The sequence below is a fragment of the Quercus lobata genome, chromosome 4 (assembly GCF_001633185.2).
Source record: "Quercus lobata isolate SW786 chromosome 4, ValleyOak3.0 Primary Assembly, whole genome shotgun sequence".
NCBI classification, from domain to species: Eukaryota; Viridiplantae; Streptophyta; class Magnoliopsida; order Fagales; family Fagaceae; genus Quercus; species Quercus lobata.
In genome coordinates, this window is record NC_044907.1 from 73,676,165 (window position 1) to 73,698,217 (window position 22,053).

Sequence of the window (22,053 nt, forward strand, 5' to 3'; positions counted from 1 at the left end):
TCTCAAAAAAAAAAAAAAAAAATCTCAAGGCATTGAAGCCACTTGTCTGCAAGCTCCTTAAACAATCAAAAGAAAATAACATTCAATTTTAGGGATGATCATTTGTGTTCTCATGTCATGTTCATGTCATGTTAACTCATAAGTATCCAACCATATAAATCTACACAAACACAACATGTTTATTAATCGAGTCACGATCTCTCAATCCTAACATGACATGTTTATTAAACAAGTTGACACGATACGATTTACATAACCCATTTAATAAAATTGTATTAGGATCGGTATGACCTGACATAACCTATTTAATAAATAGGTCATGTAGTAAAGTTTACATGTTTACCTAGCTAGCACGGATAACCTATTAACAATTCTCAAACTCTACAATCATCAAACTCTCCCATTAATTGCCTACATTTACACCACGACTCTCACTCTTCTTCATGTATTTTAGTATACCAGCTGTTTCAATTTTTATTTATTTAAAGGGACTAATAACTAATGAGATCGAGATAGATAGTCTTTTAGCATTTCTGGTGCCTCAATTACACAAATCCATATCCTTTATTTACTATGATCATTATTATTTTATTTTATTCTATGGGAACCATTATTATTTTTATGGTGATATAGTTACATACTTACATCTCATAAACAAAGTCTCCCTCCTCTATTATTTTTTTTTTTTTTTGGTAAGGCAAGTTTTTTCATTTAAAAAAGTTTCTGCCTTTGTAATTCTGTAGATGCATTAATCACAGATTGCCTCCAAAATGATGTTTTAGTTTTGCCTTTCTGTTACCACCACGCACCCTTGGTGCGGTGGTCACTCCACAAGTATAAATGATTGTGGGGTGTTGGGAGGGTGGGGGGCAATGGCCTGGATTCAAGTCTATAAGAGGGAGCTTCACACACATATACACTTAGATTAGGCTAAAGTAGAAATTCTATCTTGTATAAAAAAAAAAAAAAAAAAAAAGTTTTGCCTTTTTGTTTGCACATAATGTACCTTATCAACATTCTACTATAATTATTAATGTAGTATTTCCTAAACCTTTGAATCCCCAACCTCTCTCTCACGCTTTGCCTTCCCCTCTCAACTTCGAATTTACGTCTCCATTCTCTTTCTTTCTCTAAAAAAAACCCCTTCGATAGTTAAATTTCTAAAACTATTGCTATTCTCAAATTTTGTTTCCATGCTCACAATTTTTTAAAAAACCTAGCCAATAGAAGAAACCTATTGCTCTTGTAATCTTTTGTTGTAGCTAGTAGTGGCTGTCCATTGCACATTAAGTGGCCATGATATGTGTGAGTTCAAGCTATCTTTTGCTACTTTCAAAAAGTAAGTTCTTCACTTACAATTAGTAGGGTTAAGATTATGAGATTCTTTGTTTTGCTATTTCCTTTTATAGGTTGTGTTATTCTATTTATCAATTTCCAAAAGATGCCAAAAGTCTAGAAATGAGAAGTTGATATTTGTTTATTTTAGTGTAAAAGTTTCATTGTCAATGTCCTTTTCAAGTTTGTTTAATCTTAGCATATGGCTTGAGTAGATCGGTCTTTTCAAAATAAACAAAAACTAAACCTACTGTACAACTTAAATTCAAATTATAGGGTTCAAGCAGGTATCATCTTGGTTGAAGGGGATTTAGTCAATGGCAATTGAATTTGTAGATAAAAACAACACAACTATTCAATCAGCATTCTTTAGACTCCAAGCTTCTTTCTCGAGTGAGTCTCTTGATATTTCAATAAAGAAATACAAACTGACTTTTTCCCTATAGTAAATTGAGTTTTGGTTAAACGGTTTATTTTTATTATTTTTTATTATTATTATTTTATAGTTTTGGTTTAATGGTGACTGTATAATGATCTATATGTTGTGTGCTTTCTTTTCTATGAATTTCAATAACGTATGGATAGAGGATTTTAACGTTTGGTTCATTAAGGGTTTATTTTTTTCAACTTTATTTCATCATTTTGTAGCTTGAAATGTGTACAATTTATAATAGTTACTTCTTATGATGAACTCATTACTAACAAAGTTTTATGACAATTATACTATGATATATGTACAAGATTTTCCAAAACCATCTTATATAAAACATTACAGTATTATCCGTGCATAGCACGAACAACTTACTAGTGTATATAAATATATAACTAGATACCAAAAAAGTCATCAATAATTAAAATATAATTAAAAATTATGGATAAATTGGTAAAATTGACATTCAATTAAACAAGTTTGATGTGTCAAACCCAACTTAATATCTAATTTGAATCTAACGTGAATCAGTTTACACGTATTCAATGTAAAAAATAATAATAATAAATTAAAAAAAAAAAAAAAGAAAGAAAGAAAGAAAGATACTAATCAAAAGCAGCGAACTTGGTCAAAGTCTACATAGCAAGCAAGAAAATGAAATATGGAACTTCCTATCTGACATGACCAATTATGCTAGAGGCAGAAAAAAATTGGCTCAAAGGTGAACATATTCATCAGAATTCAAAACCAACTACTTTATTGGAATTGGACCATACCAGTAGCCATTCATATCCAAGATTGTTAAAATTTTGAATTGAACTATCCTACTTCCTCAAAACGGTTAGGATCGAATTAGAATGGTATAAAACTTAGAATTGCTTGTAGGATGGCTTGGGATCGATAAAATCACAAGATCCTATGATCCCAAACCAATCCTTTCTTCTAAAAGATTGAGTCTAAAGTCTAAACTGAAAATTCTTTGACTAATATTTTGCAAAGCATCAACCGAGCCTCCTCGCTAATCAAAATGTTCAATTTTTCTCATAGCAAGCTAATAGATTTTGGGACAAAATTTAGCTATAAAATTGGTTGTAGCCTTAAGCTACAACCTTATTCAATATTTTTTTATTTGAAGTGCATTTTGACAAATTCACCATTAGATTACATTTTCTTCTTATATTCTTCACGTTTGCAAAATTTCTAGAAAGTTAAAAATCAAAAGCTATGTCATCAATAAATTATTTAAATTGCAAGTTTTTGTAGTTTAAAATTATTGATAATATATAAACTTATAGATCATATAGTAAATAATATCTGATTGACACAAAATTTGATATGTGTATTAGCGTAAATAAGAAGCAATTCAACGGTTAGATTTTTAAAATGACAGTTTAGCTACAAAATTGGTTGTAGCCTAAGGTTACAACTTTATTCAAGAATTTTAACAAATCCACCATTGGATTACATTTTCTTCTTATATTTTTCATGCTTGCAAAATTTCTAGAAAATTAAAGATCAATAGCTATATCATCAATAAATTGTTTAAATTGCAAGTTTTTGTAATTTATAATTATATATAAAATATAAGCTTATAGATATATAGTAAATAACATCTGATTAACACATAATTTAACATGTGTATTAAAAGCATAAAGAACATGTAATTCAGTAGTTAGATTTTCAAAATATGTAATAATGTTAATTTTATTAAAGGAAGTTATAGCCTTAGGCTACAACCAATTTTGTAGCTAAACTTTGTCATTTTCAAAATATACAATATTGTTTATTTAATTGAGTAATGTTGTAACCTTAGGCTATAATCAATTTTGTAACTAAAATTTGTCTTTTATTTTATTTTTTTGTAGCATATAGATTTCGGCATCATAACCAGAGAAAGGAGCTCACTTTTTCGTTTCACCCTGGATTGCTTTTAGTCAACACAACTTGAATAGGTATTGGGAAATTTGGCAACACTAACACCTCCTTGTTTTTCACCTTTTATGTCACTGCATTACAGCAGTTTTTATGTCACTGCATTACAGCACTGAAGCTTTGCTTTGTTCAAAGGAGAACGGTAACTAAAGTAAAAGAATAGGCGGGCATACAGTTGGTTTTTTTTTTTTATATATATATTATTTGCTGTCCTAGCCATTTTTGTTTGGCTCAAGGATTTTATTGGGTAGCTGCTAGTAGGCACTAAAATAGCGATTAAGACTTTATTTACCAATGGGGTAATGCTGCAAAATGAGCGGTTATTTTTGCTATGGAGATTGGTGTTGATCCTATGGAGTTTGAAGGCGATTCAGATGTTAAAAGTCATGAAATTAAGAAAACTGCCAATATGTTCTACTCCATGTGGCAACATAATCATCAGTAAAATAAGTCTTTGTACAAGGTTTTACCACTCTCGTTTGTATAATGTACAACGCAAAGGCCACACATGCTTTAGCAGGAAGAGCTAAGGAAGGCAATGATCAGCTTGTCTGGATGAAAAAGTTCTCTCCAGATCTTTCTTTCTATATCTAATCTCGTTGTCTTAATAAAATTTGAACAAATTTGGCTTCAAACATATTTGGTGTCTTGGGCACCAATCATCAATAAAAAGATGACATTAATCCATATCATCATGTGTATTGCACATGATTCACTTAACTCAACCAACCAAATGACAAAAAGCGTCATATTCCTGGTTGGAGCCAAATCTTTTCCATAAACTTCAACTTGCCTTTCTTCTCCAAAAATAATAAAATAATAAAATCTCCAATGCACAAATGGACTTTATTTTTTATATATAGCAATTCTTAAATGAAGAATTTGTTATAGACGCACTTATATAGGTATAATTACACTATTAAACTAAAACTTTTTTTTTTCATGGATAATTTCTTAATTCTAATGATTTATTCAACATACAGAGTCTCTATTAATGTCCTTTTTTTATTATTCTTCAACAAGAAGTAAGAAATTATTTTTGATTTGATCCTACATTCTTGATCCCTTCCATTTATCTTACGTTAGATCCCATTTTAACAACCTAGGCCATACCAATGGATATGACCAATGGAATTGAAAATACCAGGAATGCAACTAACCCAACTAAACCATTGAAACCCAAGGGTTTTTAAGAAAACCTATAAACTAGATGGTTGAACTGGATTGAACCAACATCACCTTATATTTTGAACGTCCAATAGCAACACCAATCAACTACATGAGACACTATATTTTCTCTTGTTAAAAAACCCGTGTGGATGAACAATCAACTAATTAAACAAGTCATACAAGAAACTGGCCCTTGTCTGGGACAAGCTCCAGTATGATTTTTGATTCTTCGAACAGCTATAGAGAGAATGGGCAATCAAAGATCATCAGCTCATGTTTGAATAAAGGATCTGCATGTTTCCGCACACTTAATAACAATATTAATCATACAAACTGTACATGTGGCATTCATAAAAGCAAGAATACAGCTTTTGCATATTGTTTCTTCCATCAGAATGTTTAGCTTAATAATTTTTGGAAAAATAAACAGCAAATAACCAGTGCTTAACAGCGCCTCCAACATAAATGAGACAAACCTAATGGTCACCGTAACTGAGACAAACCTAAATGCCGCCATTAGAGAGCATATTACAGCCACAATATCTTGTTCTCAGTCAATACCACGTCAACATTACATCATACATTACGAGGCAGTAGTGGCGAACTACTGCGGCTGCTGTTGCTACAGCTTTTTCCTTTAATGGGCCTACACATAAGCAAGCTTCCATCAGAACAAACCCAAATATAAATGAAAGCATGAAACATTTAAAGCTGCAAACACAAGTACTAAAACTATATATATAGATCCAACTTTCTATTCAATCGTCGGATCTGGGCAGTCCAAGGGGGACTACCATGACTCCTCTCTTCTCGAGAATCCATACATCCCTTATCAGTATATGGACAGCTATCTCTTAAGCACTGGTTTAGATTCGACCTCAATGGGAAAATAAAACAGAGCACCTAACAACATATCTTCACAGACCAAGAACTACAATATATATATATATATATAAATATATATATATATATATATTTATATATATCAACAAGGAACCTAATATGATATGTGTTAAAGGTATCAAGTTTACACTTCAGGCAAAGTCAATAGAGGAGAGAACCTAGTTAGGAAATTGTTAGTCTATTAACTAGATGTTTGGCATGCACCATGTGTGAGTACCATGAATCACAAAATTTCTTTATTAAATTTATTTGAGTTGCTAATTCCCTTCTCCACAATTTTTGGTCCTAACAAGATCCCACTGCCAAGAAAATCTTGGAAAGTGGGAGATATAAATAACTTGAAATAATAAAAATCCAAATCCAAATTATTGTCTATACAACTATATCCTCAAAAGTTGAGATGAAACAGATTTCTACTATCTTCCATTAATTTGGGGATAATGGAAAAGGGAAAACATCTTCACACCGAAAAGAAAAAAAAAAAAAACCCTTTTCACACCGAATGCAGTTGGTTTTCTATATTAGTATAGATTTAGCTCACATTTACTACATTTTTTCCTACCAGGGTTCAACAATATCCCACTGAGTCTGGTTAGAGGAAATTCAATATTTTTATTCATGTGACTTTTGACTACACCAGTGCCACCTTAAGTTTATGTACTCTGCTTCTTAAGAAACACGTATTGACATAAAATGTCAAAAAGGAGAAAAGGCTAAAATCTCAAATTATTTAGCTGCAACAAACTATAACCTCAACTACATGGCAGTGGTTGCCTAGTTAGGATACTTGTTAATTCTGTTCATGTGGCATAATCACCCAAAATGATGCCACCTAAGGATTTTGTTGGCTATCTCTAAAGGGGTTATAATCAAGTAAAATAAGATAAACACACCAGCAATAATCTTTTTTTGTGGAAAATTGGACAATAAAATCGTTCCATTTTTTTTTAACTTGCTTTTACTGGCAGACATACACTATTTGGTTTGAGAGTCATCACAAATCAAGCATTACCACAACACACAATGATTTCACATGAAGATATAAAAAATGGTTCGCTGCATTAAAGATTTGAAATATTATGGCAGGACAACCTCTGATGCTCTAAATGAAATGATTTGATATTTGCATAAAAATTAAGAAATGTCTCCTCGAAGAATAAAATGCAGTATTATAAAAAACGCATGACATCAACAGCAAGAAGAGAAACTACAAATGTATAGAGATTTATGATTTTTATTTTGGATAAATAATACACATAGCTTTGCCAATAAAGTGAGACCAAGGGAATCAATACCCTATGATATATCCACAAAATTCCAAACAGTCTAGTGAAGCACTCTGGAATCATGCAAGTTATGCAGTCCACAAGAAATGGTAGAACAGACATTATGATTTAGCAGTGAAGGTTACATAATGAAAATGCCAGTTAAGTCGACTCAAACCAAGATGATGACAACATAACACTGCAGTAGCAGTAAACCATGAATTAACCAACCTGAAGTTTCCCAAGTTGTAGCCTGTTCATGTTATTATCATCATCATCAGTGCTTATTTATTGAACTACAAAGTACAAACCAAATCTAAAGCCAGCCTGATTGCCTAAAATATCCTCTAATCCATTTTTGAAACTCAAATGCCAACTCAACTTCCATCTCCTCTTGGAAAGCAACAGCTTGCTCCCTCATGTGTATTTTACAGAATTTAAAACTACCTCTTTGGTAGTAGGAAATTTCCATTGAGCTCCTTTTCTCCAGTGATATCCATTTCTTTGAATTCTATAAATTTCCCAACTTAATGTTATATACCTGAAAAAACTCCCACTTAAATATTTTTCCCAAGTGCAACCACCAAAATATTTTACCTTCTCCATATCACATTGAGAGTCCCATTTGGAAATCAAAATTCCCAAGGGAACAAGCATTTAATAGTTTGGAGTTTAATTTCCAATAGTTCTGGAGTATAAATATTGATATGAACTTAAACTAGATGTTATTGAAAATGCTAATTTGATCTGGGGCTGGGGGACACAACAAAGACATTTTCATCTTGGACTCATCAAGTGAAAATTGAAGGAAGGTCATCTTGCAAGCTCATATACCTTGCACATAAGAATGAAATTCATCGTGTTGAAATCCCATGTTTGGATTAAGAGAGATGGGGGGAGAGGAGAGGACAGGAGAGTAGGCCAAATATATAAAATTATATTATGACCACAAACCCCATATCCTCCTCTCTACCCATAAAAGTGAGTAGTAAATTTATTTTTCTTCATTGCAAAGTTCGACAAATGCCAGGTGAGTCTTGAATCTATGATCTCACCCTCCATCCCAGGGGCAGAGGAAGAGCCATCCAAGCTAAAAGCCCATTAGAAGAGAAATAAAATGTATTTAGACGAATAAAAGTGAAACCATTCACAGATAGAAATTACCTTCTCAGGCTACGACTCCTTGATCTCTGAGGTAACTATTATAATTAGAAAGAATAAGCAATGTAAGGTATCTAGTAGGAAGAATTCTCTTTTGAAACAAAAAATAATAGACACAAACCTTGTGTGGACTAGGTGATCCAAAGTAGGATGATGACCGCCCACGTCTTCCAACTAGTGCTCGACCTCTATTGTAAACAACACCCCCACAGAGAACGGCATGCTTAAGCTAAAAAGTAATACAAACTAACAGCACAAATCAAATTAACAAAGGAAAATAGCATTTTGCAAAACTCAACAACATAGTGAGCCTATTACAAATTAGGGAAAAAAAAAAAAAAAAAAAAAAGAGGGGGCGGAATGAAATTGAAGCCAACATAATATTGCAACTCGAGTTCAGAACCAACATAGTCTTTATGTAAGTTGAAAAAATCAAGGTGACATCATAAGAACAATGGGCATGATAGAACTTATAAACAACACTAAATTGAAGACAGGTGGAGTCGTAGAGTCTTGCCCTTGGAAATACCAGTACTGTCAAACAAGATAATGATGATCCAAACATTTTATGGCTATGTTAAAACCTGTACACATCCAATACCTTCTATCTGTCACCCAAGCCACATAAAGGGCTAAAAGAAATTACTTCAACCCACAATGAACAGCAATGTTTACAAGGCACCTCTCACAACCCATATTAAACAGCATTTCATATGGGCACTACTACAATTTCTACCAAAATGTCCTCCAATCTAGGTATCAACCACATGCAAATCCCCACTACTTCTCATGTACGCATACAAAGAAATTTGCTGGCATACACACAAATGAAGCAATTCTACAAGTAACATCAGAGCTCTGCAACTTTGAGACCCATATTAAAAAAAAATCATAAACCTTATCCCCATCCTACTGAAATAAATCCAACATATATATAAAGCAAATAAAAGAGAGCTGACACAATTCAGACAACTAGGAAACCAGAACAATCATGCTTAGGATTGGAAACAATTTAGAAAAGTTACCTCCATGGAGAAGCTAATCGAGAACGTGAGCGAGCAAAAAAAGATCATATGAAAACTCACGCTTATTGCAGAAATGTTTCTAAACCATTAAATCCACCATTGTGTTACATGTAAGTAACAAGATCATATGAGAGTCTAGCAAAATAAACTAAAATTTAATCGTTGTTTCGCCACTAAAAGCTTTAAGTCATTCTTATTATGAACTTATAGACATTTTGATATTCTCAAAACAAATTTGACTCTACTTCCAAATAGACATTGGCTCAAATGATAAAGAAATCAGGTAAGGAGGTAAATTTTGAATGCTATTTTTTGAGTCGATTGTAGTTGATATATTAAAGGTCAAGATTTTACTCGTCCCCTGAGAACACCTTGGCTAAGGAGGTAAAGTTGTGAATTAGGATTGGAGTTGAAGTTAAGACTTAATGTTGCCTAGTTAAGTACATTAATGGTTTAACCTACCTTCTTTAAATGTTGGTGTGTATAGACACTTCCACAAGGATTGCCAGGGTTTATGATAACCATCGCAACAGTATTCTCATCAGCAAGAGCTTCTATGCTTTCAATGTCAACCTCCCAACCCTTTTCTGGAATCAGATCAAAATAACGGACTTCAAGATTGTTAGATGAGGCATGAGCACCATAGGATGGGAAGCATGGCCTTGGAAGCAGAATGTTGGCACCTAGGCAGGCAAGGACTCTTTAAAAACAGTAAACATGCATCTTAGGTTGGGCTAGAGACTCATAAGATGACCAACAAATGAAAATAAATATTAAAACTGGAGCAAAATGATGCATCAAAAAACAATACAAGGAATCACTACTTTTCTAATGAACAAATTTTTTTTTTAACACAAAAGTTACCACAAAAACAATGATATAAGAAAATGTTTTTATGCTTTTTCCCCCAAGTTTTTAGCAAGAGTAAAATAATGATACTAGAGAGAGAGAGAGAGAGAGATCATTTACTATTAATCAAGGTTTACATTAGGCTATTTCAAAATCAAACGGATTTGCACCAAGTTGACACACCAATAAACGTATGGAAGCCAAATTTCTTGATAAAAAGGCATAAATGAAGTTTCAGGGACATATTAGCTTACTTGATTCCCAAATCAATGTGCTCCTGAATACCAAACCCAAAACATCCAGTATCACTAAAGTTCCTTCACAGCAACTCATATTCCTTCACTTTCAAACTGCTCTCCAAAAGCTGCATTGCATTCTCACCCCTAACAGTCACTCGATTATCATATTCTCAACACCACTCCTCCAATCTATATCATCATCCTCATTTTCTTCTTGCAGCACATTTGCATTACAGTGTAAATTTTCTTCTTCTTGGTATGGCTCTTCTTCATCTGATGGCATTTCATAAAAGTTTCGTGGCTTCGTTTCAATCACAACATTCCATGTGGGATCTTTTATTCCATTAACATAGTAAACTTGAGTTGCTTGACATGCTAATACAAATGGCTCTACAGTTTTCAACTTTCGTGATGTATTCACAATAATGGTTCCGTGCCGATCCCTCTTATAAGTTATAACCAATTCCTTCACGAGATACATCACACCAATCACATTTAAAGAACACAACTTTGTTCCCTTCAGCATATTGAAGTTCAACAATGTTTGTTAGTTGTCTATAATAAAGCACATTGAAAATTTGATCCTCCCCTCTCACCATAACTCCATTATTTTGTGCTCTTTTACTTTCATCACATTGATTTGTATGAAATCTGAACCCATTAACATTGTAACCTCGATAAAAAAATAGCCCTTTTCTCAGGGCCCTGAGCTAATGAAAACATATGCCCATCAACTTGCCTTGTATTATATAAGTTGGTGATCTACAATAAAACCTAAATAAGGTTAAACTCAAGTTGTAGTAGTTAAAATATAAACAAACATACATTTTCAAAATAAATTACTGTCTTACTCTTTTTTCAAACCACGCAATAAATTCTTGTCTATGCACGCTGTCAATGTCGAGAACACCTACATTTGTAAGGATGTTCTTATGTAAGAAGCAACACCAAACCTTTTACATTTTTTTTTTTTTTTTTTAAGTACAAGTGTGAATCACAAAGTATTAATAATCAAAAAGTAACAACTGAATAATTGGCCAGAAACCGATTCCTCCTATAATAATTGAACAGTCCATTTACCAGTTTTATGATTGAAGAAAACCACTTAGGAAAATTAATTTACCAAAATTTTGCATTAATATAAATAACAGTTAGGTTCAATAGAGAATTGGAACGTAGTGCTATTACTTAACTCCAATCTCGTAAATGGGGAGAAGAAGCTGATGACAACACACAACGTCTGAGTTTTTCAGACTCTATACCCACAACAGGGTATGAGTATAGTTAAAACTCAATATATAACAAACAGAACGACAATGCTATGTTTCCATGAAATAGATTTCATAAACTCTAAGCAATAAATTAGACATTCAGATACAATGCTGAATAAGAAAACAAGGAGACAGTAATTCGACAAGCGCCTCAGTTTACATTGTTTCAGTCAAAGGAAAACGCAGATACACCAAGTAGGTTCTCCCTGTAAAACAGGGTCTTGGGATCTAACGCCCCTCAAACAAGTTGGATTGAAAAACATCATAGGCTGATTATATTTTATGAAACACAAAACTTGAAGGCAGCCTAAACGTTGTAACATGAAGTAATAACCCAAATAACAAACACAATAACAATGGAGAATTGAACATCAATATCAAAAAGGCTACATAGGTCAAGAAAGGAATCACAATATATTACACTAAACACATCTATCACAAATACTAAGACGAGGGACATAAAATGAAAACTAATTTCGCATATAATTACAGCCTCAGTTAATAGATTTAAAAAACAAGAAGTTTTACAAATTTGAGAAACAGTTTTCAAACAAGATATTTTAAAGGTGTATTATGTATTTAATGGCTCAGATCATAAAACAGCTCTATCAATCAAGAATTTTCTGAAGCAGAACTGGCATTTAAAGCTGAAATTTTCATCGTCACTGCCAATTTATCAACAAACCTCACATTTTGCCAAATTGAAAAATGTAATTGAGAGAATCACCACCAATACGGCAGCAACCAAAAGATTTCTTTTATAATCATTCTTTCAAATTATTTAGGTAGGAGATAAAGGAAAAAATAAACTGAGTTATAGATGGTACTAAAAAGAAAAAGAATGTATTGACTACTACATTCAAACAATAAAAGAACCAGTGCATAGACAAAGGACCAGATGCTACCAACTTTCGTTACTAAAATTTAAAAAAAAAAAAAAAAAAAAAAAAAAACCTAGCTTACTCTTAACTAACAATAAAAATTTACAATTGATACTTTAAGAAAATACCAATTCCAGTTGAAAACCAATAATTCTAGAGAACAAAAATAAACCAGAAAACAAATAACTAAGAAGAGAGAGAGAGATAGAGATTTGATCTCAAAACCAATAGCCTTATCTATCATTATAACATCTTAACTAAAAAGGGAAAAGTACATAATTACCCCCACCAAGACGCCAATTACAACAGGAATTGGCATTAAAGAAAAGAAGAAACAAAGCCCAAATTTGTATATATGCAATTGAATTGCTCACACGTTAACCGACCTGTGGGGTTCGAATTCCTGCTTCTGCTATTGCTCTGCTGCCGCTGCCCAGCCTCTCACTCTCCCAGGTCTCACTTAGAAAGTTAGGTATTCTTTTTTTCAATTGTCTTGATCTTTAGTCGCTTTTCTCTTTAGTTGCGTGTTGTCAGTTGGCGTGAGTTGGGAGTGTTAAGAGGGAAAAGTGAAAAAATTTAGAGGGAAAGGGGAATTGTGTTCCGAGGGAGTTGGGAGTCAGGAGTGTTAGAGGGAAAAGTGAACAAAATTTTGAGAGAAAGGGGAATTGATGGACATGTGGCGCTAAGGTTTAAAGTTTTATAAGAAATCCAGTGGAGTTGGCCAAGTGGTTGGACACTTAGTTTCAAAGTTACTATCTTGAGTTTGATTAGGAGCTCTCTATTTCAAGTCCAGACATTAACACTTTAAAAAACTCCTTGAGCTAACGATTTACCTCATTATGGACCCACAGGTAATGCGTGGGAATATATAATCATTTTTAATATTATATAATCCATAATTTATTTTCTCTAAAATTTATTGAAAATAATTTGTTCTCTAAAAAATTGAACTATCTTTAAAAGTTTTTTTTTTTCCTTCTAAATTTCTATTTCTACAAATATATCATTTTATTATTTTGGTTTTTTTTCTTTTTTTTTAGATTTGATATTTATAACCTAATAATAACGGAGGGACATGCCAATACGATGTTAGATTTCCACTTTTTCTTCATGTGATGAGAATGTATCATATTTTAATTCTTTTGAATTTTTAGGTGCACCCTTTGTACCAGCTATATGTGTCCTTAATTCCTAAAAATGATGTCTAGTTATTTATAAAGAAGTACTCGATTTCATTAATATCGAGTGCCATATTATTTTTTTAATTACACAAATTCCAAGTTAGTAATACCACGCTAGTGACTCACTAGGCACTTTTTTTTTTTTTTTTTTTTGAGAAAACAGAATGATATTTTATTGAAAAAAAAATTATCTTGCCAAATTGGCTACATCTTGTTGAACAATATTGAATAATGGATTGGGAACTCCCTCCATCCAAACTACATAGCTTGAGACATTAATAGAATATCTCGCTAGACTATGTGCTAATCTATTGCCATCTCTTCTACAATGAGAGTATAGCAATTTTGCATAATGACTAGAGAAAACCGTGGCATCATGAAGTAAAGGCTCCACTGAAGCAATTGAGTGTCCACCTTTGAATGAGTTTATAAGCTGCTCTGAGTCACCTTCAAGTACAGCCTCTGTTATGCCTATTTCCTCACCAAACTCCAGTGCCCGAGCAGTAGCTACTGCTTCAATCTCAATAGGCTGCATAACAGGTGCAACGGTTTGAGCAAGAGAGGCCATAACAGCCCCTGTGTGATCACGAATAACCACCCCAATCCCGCTCATATTTTCCTGCTTGAAAATTGCGCCGTCGAAATTTATTTTGAAGCTTCCGGCATCAGGTGGTTTCCACTTCACTCTCTGTCGAGGTAAGGGCGCTGGTTTAGCTGGGATTGTAGCCATGAATTCCTCCAAATTTTCCTTCGCCTGGGCTTCAATCAGGTCCGATGGGCAGCAAGGCTTGTTGAGCCGAATCTGATTCCGCTGATTCCATAAGCTCCACGTCACCATTGCAAAGAGCTCCGAATTACCACTATTTTGAAGTATCCATGATAATAGCTCCTTAAAGTTGACGGGGCTTATGTTCTTGCAGCCGTTCCACTCTGATGATGTCCAGACAGACCTGTTCTTACTGCAAGACCACAATGCATGTAACGTGGTTTCATCCTCCATCATACAACGCTCGCACCTGCCATTCTCCAGAATGTGTCGTCGCTGCAAATTTGCTTTTGTTGGGACTGCCTCTCGGCTTGCTCTCCATAGAAAATTTTTTATCTTGTTTGGGACTCGCAAATCCCAAATGCTGCGCCAGAAAATTCTGTCCTCTGCCAGTGCTTCCGTTGCCCCTGAAACATCATCTTCATGCTTTAAAAATCTGTAACCAGATTTGCAGTTATACTTCCCTGTTTGAGTCCATGGCCAAAACAGCTTATCTTCAGTGGGGAATCTTGAGAGCAGGATTGATTTAATGATGGCAGCTTCCCCCGGAGCAAAAAGGCCATCAATCACATCATCATCCCAAGTCCTTGAATCTTCCTTGATGAGTTTGTCGACTGTGGCTTCCTCCCAACCTTCAAGAACGGGTGATAAAATTCTCGCCGGTGGTTTAAATGGTAGCCAAACATGATGCCACACCTTCACTTTCTGCCCATCGCCTATTCTCCAACATGCACCCCTTTTGATCACATCTCTCCCTTGGAGTATGCTTTTCCAAGCATAAGAACCTCGGCTAGATTTTGGCGCCTCCATGATTGTACAATTTGGAAAGAAACAAGGTTTGAAAACCTTGTAGAATAGGGAAGTTTTATCCTCCAATAACCTCCAAGCTTGTTTGGCCAAGAGAGAGTCATTGTGTAGGGCTAAATCACGAAAGCCCATACCCCCTTCCTTTTTGGCTTTTTTCATCTCATCCCATTTTAGCCAATGAACCTTTCTCTTCTCCCCTCGTTGTCCCCACCAAAACTTCCTAACCATCACCTCAATTTCATTGCACAACCCCAAAGGTAATTTGAAGCAACCCATTGCATACGTAGGTATGGCTTGGATGACCGCCTTAATAAGCACCTCCCTTCCGGCTTGGGAAAGGAGTTTTCCTTCCCATCCTTGCAGCTTCCTCCACACTCTCTCCTTGATATAATTAAAGCTTGGTTTTTTTCCCCTTCCAGTCAAAGATGGCAGCCCCAAGTATTTTTCATAGTGATGGATTTCACGGACTCCCAGAATGCCTTTGATGATTTGGCGGCTTGCTTCTGTAACTGCTTTGCTGAAGAATAAAGCTGTTTTCTCCCTGTTTAATTTTTGGCCAGAGACTTCTTCATATGTTGATAGCAACTCCAAAACTTTACTGCATTCTTCGGAATTGGCCCTACAAAAGAGAAGGCTATCATCTGCAAAAAATAAGTGGGTTAGTTTGGGTCCTTTTTTGCACAAACTGAATCCGTGGATGTCACCATTATTTGCTGCTTTATTTATCAGGCCATGAAGGCCCTTAGTGCAAAGGAGGAATAGAAAAGGAGAGAGAGGATCTCCTTGTCTAAGCCCTCTTGAGGGGTGAATCATACCCTTTGGTTCTCCGTTTACAGGTATAAAGTAGGTGACTGATCGCACACACACCATAATAAGCCCAATCCACCTTTCTGAAAATCCCATTTTCCTCATCACATTTTCTAAGAACACCCACTCAACCCTATCATAGGCTTTACTCATGTCAAGCTTCAAAGCCATAAAACTCGATGCACTTGAATTATAATTTTTCATGCAATGTAAAGTTTCGAAGGCAATAAGGATATTATCTGATATGAGGCGGCCTTTGGCAAAAGCAGATTGGTTTTCATTGATAACTGAATTGAGGAATTTTTTAGTCTATTGGCAAGGACTTTTGCAAAAATTTTGTAAAGCACATTGCATAAACTAATAGGGCGATAATCTAACACTAAGCTTGGGTTTTTCTTTTTTGGGATTAGAGTAATAAAAGTATGATTCAGTGGATGTGGGATAGTACCTGAGTTTAACCAGGATAGTACCGAGTGAGTAACATCACCTTCTATCATAGGCCAAAAATGCTGAAAAAACAAGGGGGGCATTCCATCAGGTCCTGGTGCCTTCATAGGTGCCATTTGTTTCAATGCTTGGAGTACTTCCCATTCCTCAAATATACTAGTCAATTCACTATTCATATCATCAGTGATCACTTGAGGAATGTGGCTTAGAGCTTCATGTTGAGTGGGTGGATTTGAGGTAGTGAACAAGTCACTGTAGTAGTGAATGAGGATACCAGCTACTTCATTCGGTCCTTCCTTCCAAACTCCATGGCTATCATTCAACCCCAATATCACATTTTTCCTATACCGGTGAGAGGCTCGACTATGGAAAAATTTTGTATTTCCATCTCCATTTTTTAGCCAAAGAATTCGAGAGCATTGATTCCACATCCTTGTTTCTCGATCCAATAACTCATTTATCTCTCTTTGCAACTCTTTGATCCGTACATTGCTTCCAGTTCTCAATGCCACTGCTTCCTCTTCAACTAGCATATCTCTCTTCTTTTTTAGCTCCCTCCTCACATTCCCAAATACATTGTAATTCCACCATGACAAGTCTTTGCCACATTTTTCTATTTTTCCAAGGATTTCCTTATTAGGATCTAATGATACACATGACCTCCATGCTGCTTCAACCACCTCCCCACACCTACTATCAGCTAGCCACATCTCCTCAAACCTAAAAGGTTTTTTATAGGATGGAATTTCAATTCCTGAAGGGTTGATAAACAATGGGCAGTGATCCGAGGAAAGACAGGGTAAATGATGAACTTTAGTGCCTGGAAACCGCAAGAACCACGGATTGGTTGCTAATATCCACGGTCTAGTCTCTCCCAAATCGAATGTCCATCATTGAAGTGCTTTGCCCAAGTGAAATTTGGGCCTATGAAACCCAAATCCATAAAACTGCACTCATTGATAACATTCCGGAAAGCTTGCATTTGACTATTTTCACGACATACACCTCCTCTCTTTTCTTCCTGTCTTGTAATTTCATTGAAGTCCCCTGCACACAACCAAGGAATGTGCGGCTTATCATTTAGGGTTCGTAGCTTTGTCCATGCCTCATGCCTTCTATGTGTCACTGGTTCGCCATAGAAACCCGTGAACCGCCATTCTTGAGGAGTGTTTTTCTCAACAATTGCATCAATACAATACTTTGATGAATCTTCCACTAAGACTTGAATATCTTCCTTCCACAACAAAACCAAACCACCACCTCTTTGGCCACTAGGAACTGACCATTTATTTCTGAAACTAAAATTTCGTAACACTTCATCTAGCCTTGCATCGTCTGTCCATGTCTCGGCTAAAAACACAACAGCAGGATCTTTTGCCCGAATGTAATCTCCAAGCTCTCTCACTGTACGTGGGTTCCCAAGCCCACGACAATTCCAAACTAAGAGACTCATTGTGTAGGGCGGGGCTGAGCATCAGCCTCCGCCAACTTTGAAGAAATAATCTCAACAGAAACCGCACGTTTTTTGCTTAGTAAACCATTGGGATTGGATAGTTCCTCATACACTCTTTTGCTTGATAGCACAGATTCAATAGTGCTGGATTTTCCGATCAGCTTGCTGGGTCCATCTGCTCTGTTCAACCTCTTCCATGACCCTTGTTGCCGTGGAGATGGAATATTCTGTGCTTCAGTAGTTGCTGCACGTGGGTTTGCATGATAGACACCCTCTAGGACTTGAGAAACCCTAGCCGCCTCCTTTACTTCCTCACTAGTCACTTGCACATTGATTGGAGCTTCAGCATTCAAAGAGTCGGTTACTGTAATTGGCCCGGCCTTTAATTTAGACAGCCCCTCATCAATTTCAGCAATCTCAGAAAGGAAAGTTTCCTTTTGCGTCGATTCCCTTGATTTCATAGCTTGATCCGGGTCATTATTGGAAGGGAGTAAATGCGGATTAATTCCTGGTGGGCTGGCAATTCGTTCCCCTACAGGTGGCTCATCATTCTTCTCTACAGCACCTACCTCTCTCTCTAATTTATTCTCCAACGGACCATCCTGAAGATTGCTCTGCTCAAAAACCGTTGGAGAGTTAAGTGCATCAGTTGTAACCGATCCACTTAAATGGTCCATTGATGGTTCCACGTTGCAATGGTCCACGTTAGCTGGTGTTGTTTGAGCTGCCGAGTACTATTTAGAACTTGATTTTATGGAACTCGAGTACTAAAAAAGTGGTAGATTGCTAAATATTTTCGAAATAGTGCTAATTTGCCACAAATTTTGCCAAAACGTGGTATTTGCCTATTTTCGCCCCATTCTCACTCAAATCGAGCACTCGAAGACTGTCTAGCCGTGCAATGTTGGGGGATATGGTTCTAGTGAGATTCTTTTGGCCAAAGAGATAGCTTGCACAAAGATTGGAGTTGGAGAATTATTTTTGTGTTCTTATTTTCTGGGTTTGTGATTTTTGGTTTTTAATTTTGTATTCTTAAATTTGGGTTTGTATTCTTGTTTTTTCTTGTTCAAGATAAACTTAGATCTCAACTCATGTAGTTTTTGGTTTTTAATTTTTTTATTTAGTTAAAATTGATAAATTAATTTTTTAGATTTAGATACTGGCATGGCATTTTTTAATGCCAAATAAAAATTACTATTATTATTTTGATGGCCACGTTAGCATTTAGTGTACCAACAGTAACTCTATTTGTCACGTAGATAATTTCTGTTAGTGAGATGATAGTAGAAACCAAAATAGAATGCATTTGTCATTTTAGATATTAAAAGCGGTAAAATTAAAAAGTATGGACCAAAATAAGAATGATGCCAAACTGTTGAGACGAAAAATCCATTTCCTTCTTAAATAAATTATAAGGTTTGTTTAAAAATATAATATAAATTTTAAATAGGTCCAAACTAATTTTGAGGTAAACTTTGTCAATTTTCAATAAATATAAAATTATTACGTCCATAATACTTTCATAACACTTTCATAATAAATCTTAGGTGACAAATTGTTACTAGTTCTACTTCTAGTTTTTTTTTTTTTTTTTTTTTTTTTTTGAAACAGTTCTACTTCTAATTTGAATACATAATTAAAATTACTTTTTGTCCATCAATAACATGCAATAATAACCTAACATCTAGTATTTGTTGGGAAAATATTGTAGGCATAATATTTCTCATATAGATATATTTTTTTTCTTTTTTGAAAAGATTCTCATATAGATAAGGATACAAGAAAAATGCTGAAAATGCTACAAAAATTTTATTAAAAAAACTTATAAAATAAGGTGGCAAGAATGCGTTTGAAACTTCCTACCGACAAATATATGGTAACTTATTCATTTAAGTTTTTTTTTTTTTTTTGAGGAAACCACGTAAAAAACTTTTATTCAGATAAGCCTAATAAATCGGCTTGAAGTACATCATAAAAAATGTGAAGGAATATCCTCCATCCAAACTAACAAATCTGGAATGCCAGCGGCATGTCTAGCTAGATTATGAGCTAAAACATTACAATCCCTCTTAACATGAGAGTAATGTAATTCTTCAAAATGTTGAGATAATTGTTTGGCCTCCTCAATGAGCAATCCCAATGGTATTAGCAGCCTTTCTTCCTCCCTTAACCCTTTGATAACAAACAAAGAATCACCCTTTATTACTGCCCGTTTCACCCCCACTTCCAAAGCAAATGACAGAGCCCATGCCGAAGCTGTTGCCTCAATATCCTCACTGCATAACTCTTGGTGTACCAGTTTTGAGCATGAAGCAATCACAGATTCTTGGTGATCTTGTATAACGACTCCAATGCCAGACTTTTTATCATGTGGGAAGACGGCACCATCGAAATTAGTTTTGAAAAGCTCCGATGGTGGTGGCGTCCAATGAAGTCTGGTACTACGATTCTGCTGCACTGGAGTGGCCATAGGCAGTTGCCGAGCATGGTATTCGGCTAACCAAGACTTCGAGATGAGAGGAATTTGGTGAAGTGAGTCCGCTGGTTGGTTGAGACGAACCCGATTCCGCTGGTTCTAGATTGTCCAAGCCGTGACAGCAAAGACCTCTGTTTGATGGTTGTTTGTAATTAACCATGACAGCAGCTCTTTGAAAGTCACGAACTGAACAGAACACCGAAAATTCCATAGCTCCATATCCAACCACACCAAATCTAATTCTGGGCAGGACCACAAGGCGTGCAGTGAGTCTTCAGCATGGGCGTGGCATCTGACACATAGAGAATCCGTTGAGATGGTTCGTCGGAATAGTGCATTCTTCGTCGACATAGCTTCATAGCATGCACGCCATAGCAATGTTTTCACCTTGGGAGGAACTCGCAGTGACCAAACTCCATTCCACAACTACTTCTCGGCATTTGTGGCTACTTGTGGTGCAGCAGAAAGCTCATCTTCCATTTTTAGGAATTTGTATCCGGTCTTGCAACTATATTGGCCATTGCTTTGAGTGAGGCCAAAATAGAATATCCTCTGAAGCTTCACTGCTTAAAGGAATGGTTTTGATTAGCTCTGCTTCCTCTGTATTTAACAATCTGTATAGCATCTCTTCATTCCACATCCTCCTACTTGGGTCGATAAGGATCTCCACATTAGAATTTTCAAAATCTGTCAAGGGAAAGGAAAGTACTTGTGGAGGGTGTTTCCTTGCCAGCCAATGATCTTGCCAAATTCTGATTTTTTTTCCATCACCAACTCTCCATCTAGCCCCTCTTTGAATAACATCCCTCCCTACAAGAATACTCCTCCAAACATAAGATCCCATCCTTGACTCCTTGGCCTCCATAATGGTTGAATTCGGAAAAAACCGCGGCTTGAACACTTTGTAGAAAAGGGAGTTATGATTATGCAAAAGCCTCCAAGCTTACTTTGCTAGTAAGGAGTCATTGAATTTTGCTAAGTCTCTAAAGCCCATGCCACCCACTCCTTTGGCTTTAGTCAATTCATCCCACTTGACCCAATGTATCTTCCTGCGATCTCCTCGTTGTCCCCACCAAAATTTTTTAATCATGGTCTCAATCTCATTGCATAGACCTATTGGAATTTTGAAACATCCCATGGTGTATGTGGGGATGGCTTGGATGACTGATTTTATCAATACCTCCCTACCGGCCTATGAAAGTAACTTCCCTTCCCATCCTTGAAGTTTTCTCCACACTCGCTCCTTAATGTAATTGAAACTTGCTTTTTTCCTTTTCCCCACAAAAGATGGTAGACCCAAGTACTTCTCATAGTGCATAATTTCTGGTACACCCCAAGCCTCTTTAATTTGCTCCTTTAAAGCTCCGTTAGTTGCTTTGCTGAAGAACAGTGCTGTCTTGCTTCTATTTATTTTTTGGCCGGAAGCAACTTCATAGGCATTTAACATTTCCAATACTTTGTCACATTTCTCCATTGTTGCCTTGCAAAAAAGGAGACTATCATCTGCAAAAAGCAAATGTGTTAGTTTTGGGCCTTTTCTACAAAGGGAGAAACCATGAATATCCCCATTCCCTTCTGCTTTTTTGAGCAACCCGTTCAACCCTTCAGTGCATAGCAAAAAAAGGAAAGGGGAAATGGGGTCGCCTTGCCTAATA

At 35.6% G+C, this 22,053-nt stretch overlaps 1 protein-coding gene, 1 long non-coding RNA gene and 3 other non-coding genes across 5 annotated transcripts; all 5 read right to left on the reverse strand.

Annotated features, from left to right (window-relative positions):
* Positions 1-6,322: 6,322 nt before the first annotated feature.
* On the reverse strand, positions 6,323-13,107 carry LOC115987530. Its single transcript, XR_004091132.1, has 7 exons — positions 12,848-13,107; positions 11,161-11,219; positions 10,325-11,071; positions 9,222-9,955; positions 8,318-8,442; positions 8,200-8,234; positions 6,323-8,125 (listed from the first exon to the last, which is right to left on the reverse strand). It is a non-coding gene; the product is annotated as an uncharacterized LOC115987530 (long non-coding RNA).
* On the reverse strand, positions 11,481-11,583 carry LOC115988202. Its single transcript, XR_004091377.1, has one exon. It is a non-coding gene; the product is annotated as a small nucleolar RNA snoR97 (small nucleolar RNA).
* Positions 11,729-11,850, reverse strand: LOC115988264. The gene has a single exon (XR_004091433.1). It is a non-coding gene; the product is annotated as a small nucleolar RNA Z278 (small nucleolar RNA).
* Positions 12,161-12,254, reverse strand: LOC115988256. Its single transcript, XR_004091426.1, has one exon. It is a non-coding gene; the product is annotated as a small nucleolar RNA Z223 (small nucleolar RNA).
* A 6,784-nt stretch (positions 13,108-19,891) lies between the features above and the next one.
* LOC115985777 lies at positions 19,892-20,392 on the reverse strand. The gene has a single exon (XM_031108676.1). It carries the CDS (start codon positions 20,390-20,392, stop codon positions 19,892-19,894), a length of 501 nt encoding a protein of 166 aa, XP_030964536.1.
* Between the last annotated feature and the right edge of the window lie 1,661 nt (positions 20,393-22,053).

Excerpts from the sequence above, each read along its gene's own strand:
- LOC115985777 (XM_031108676.1), bottom strand. The coding sequence starts at position 20,392 with ATGGCCACTCCAGTGCAGCAGAATCGTAGTACCAGACTTCATTGGACG.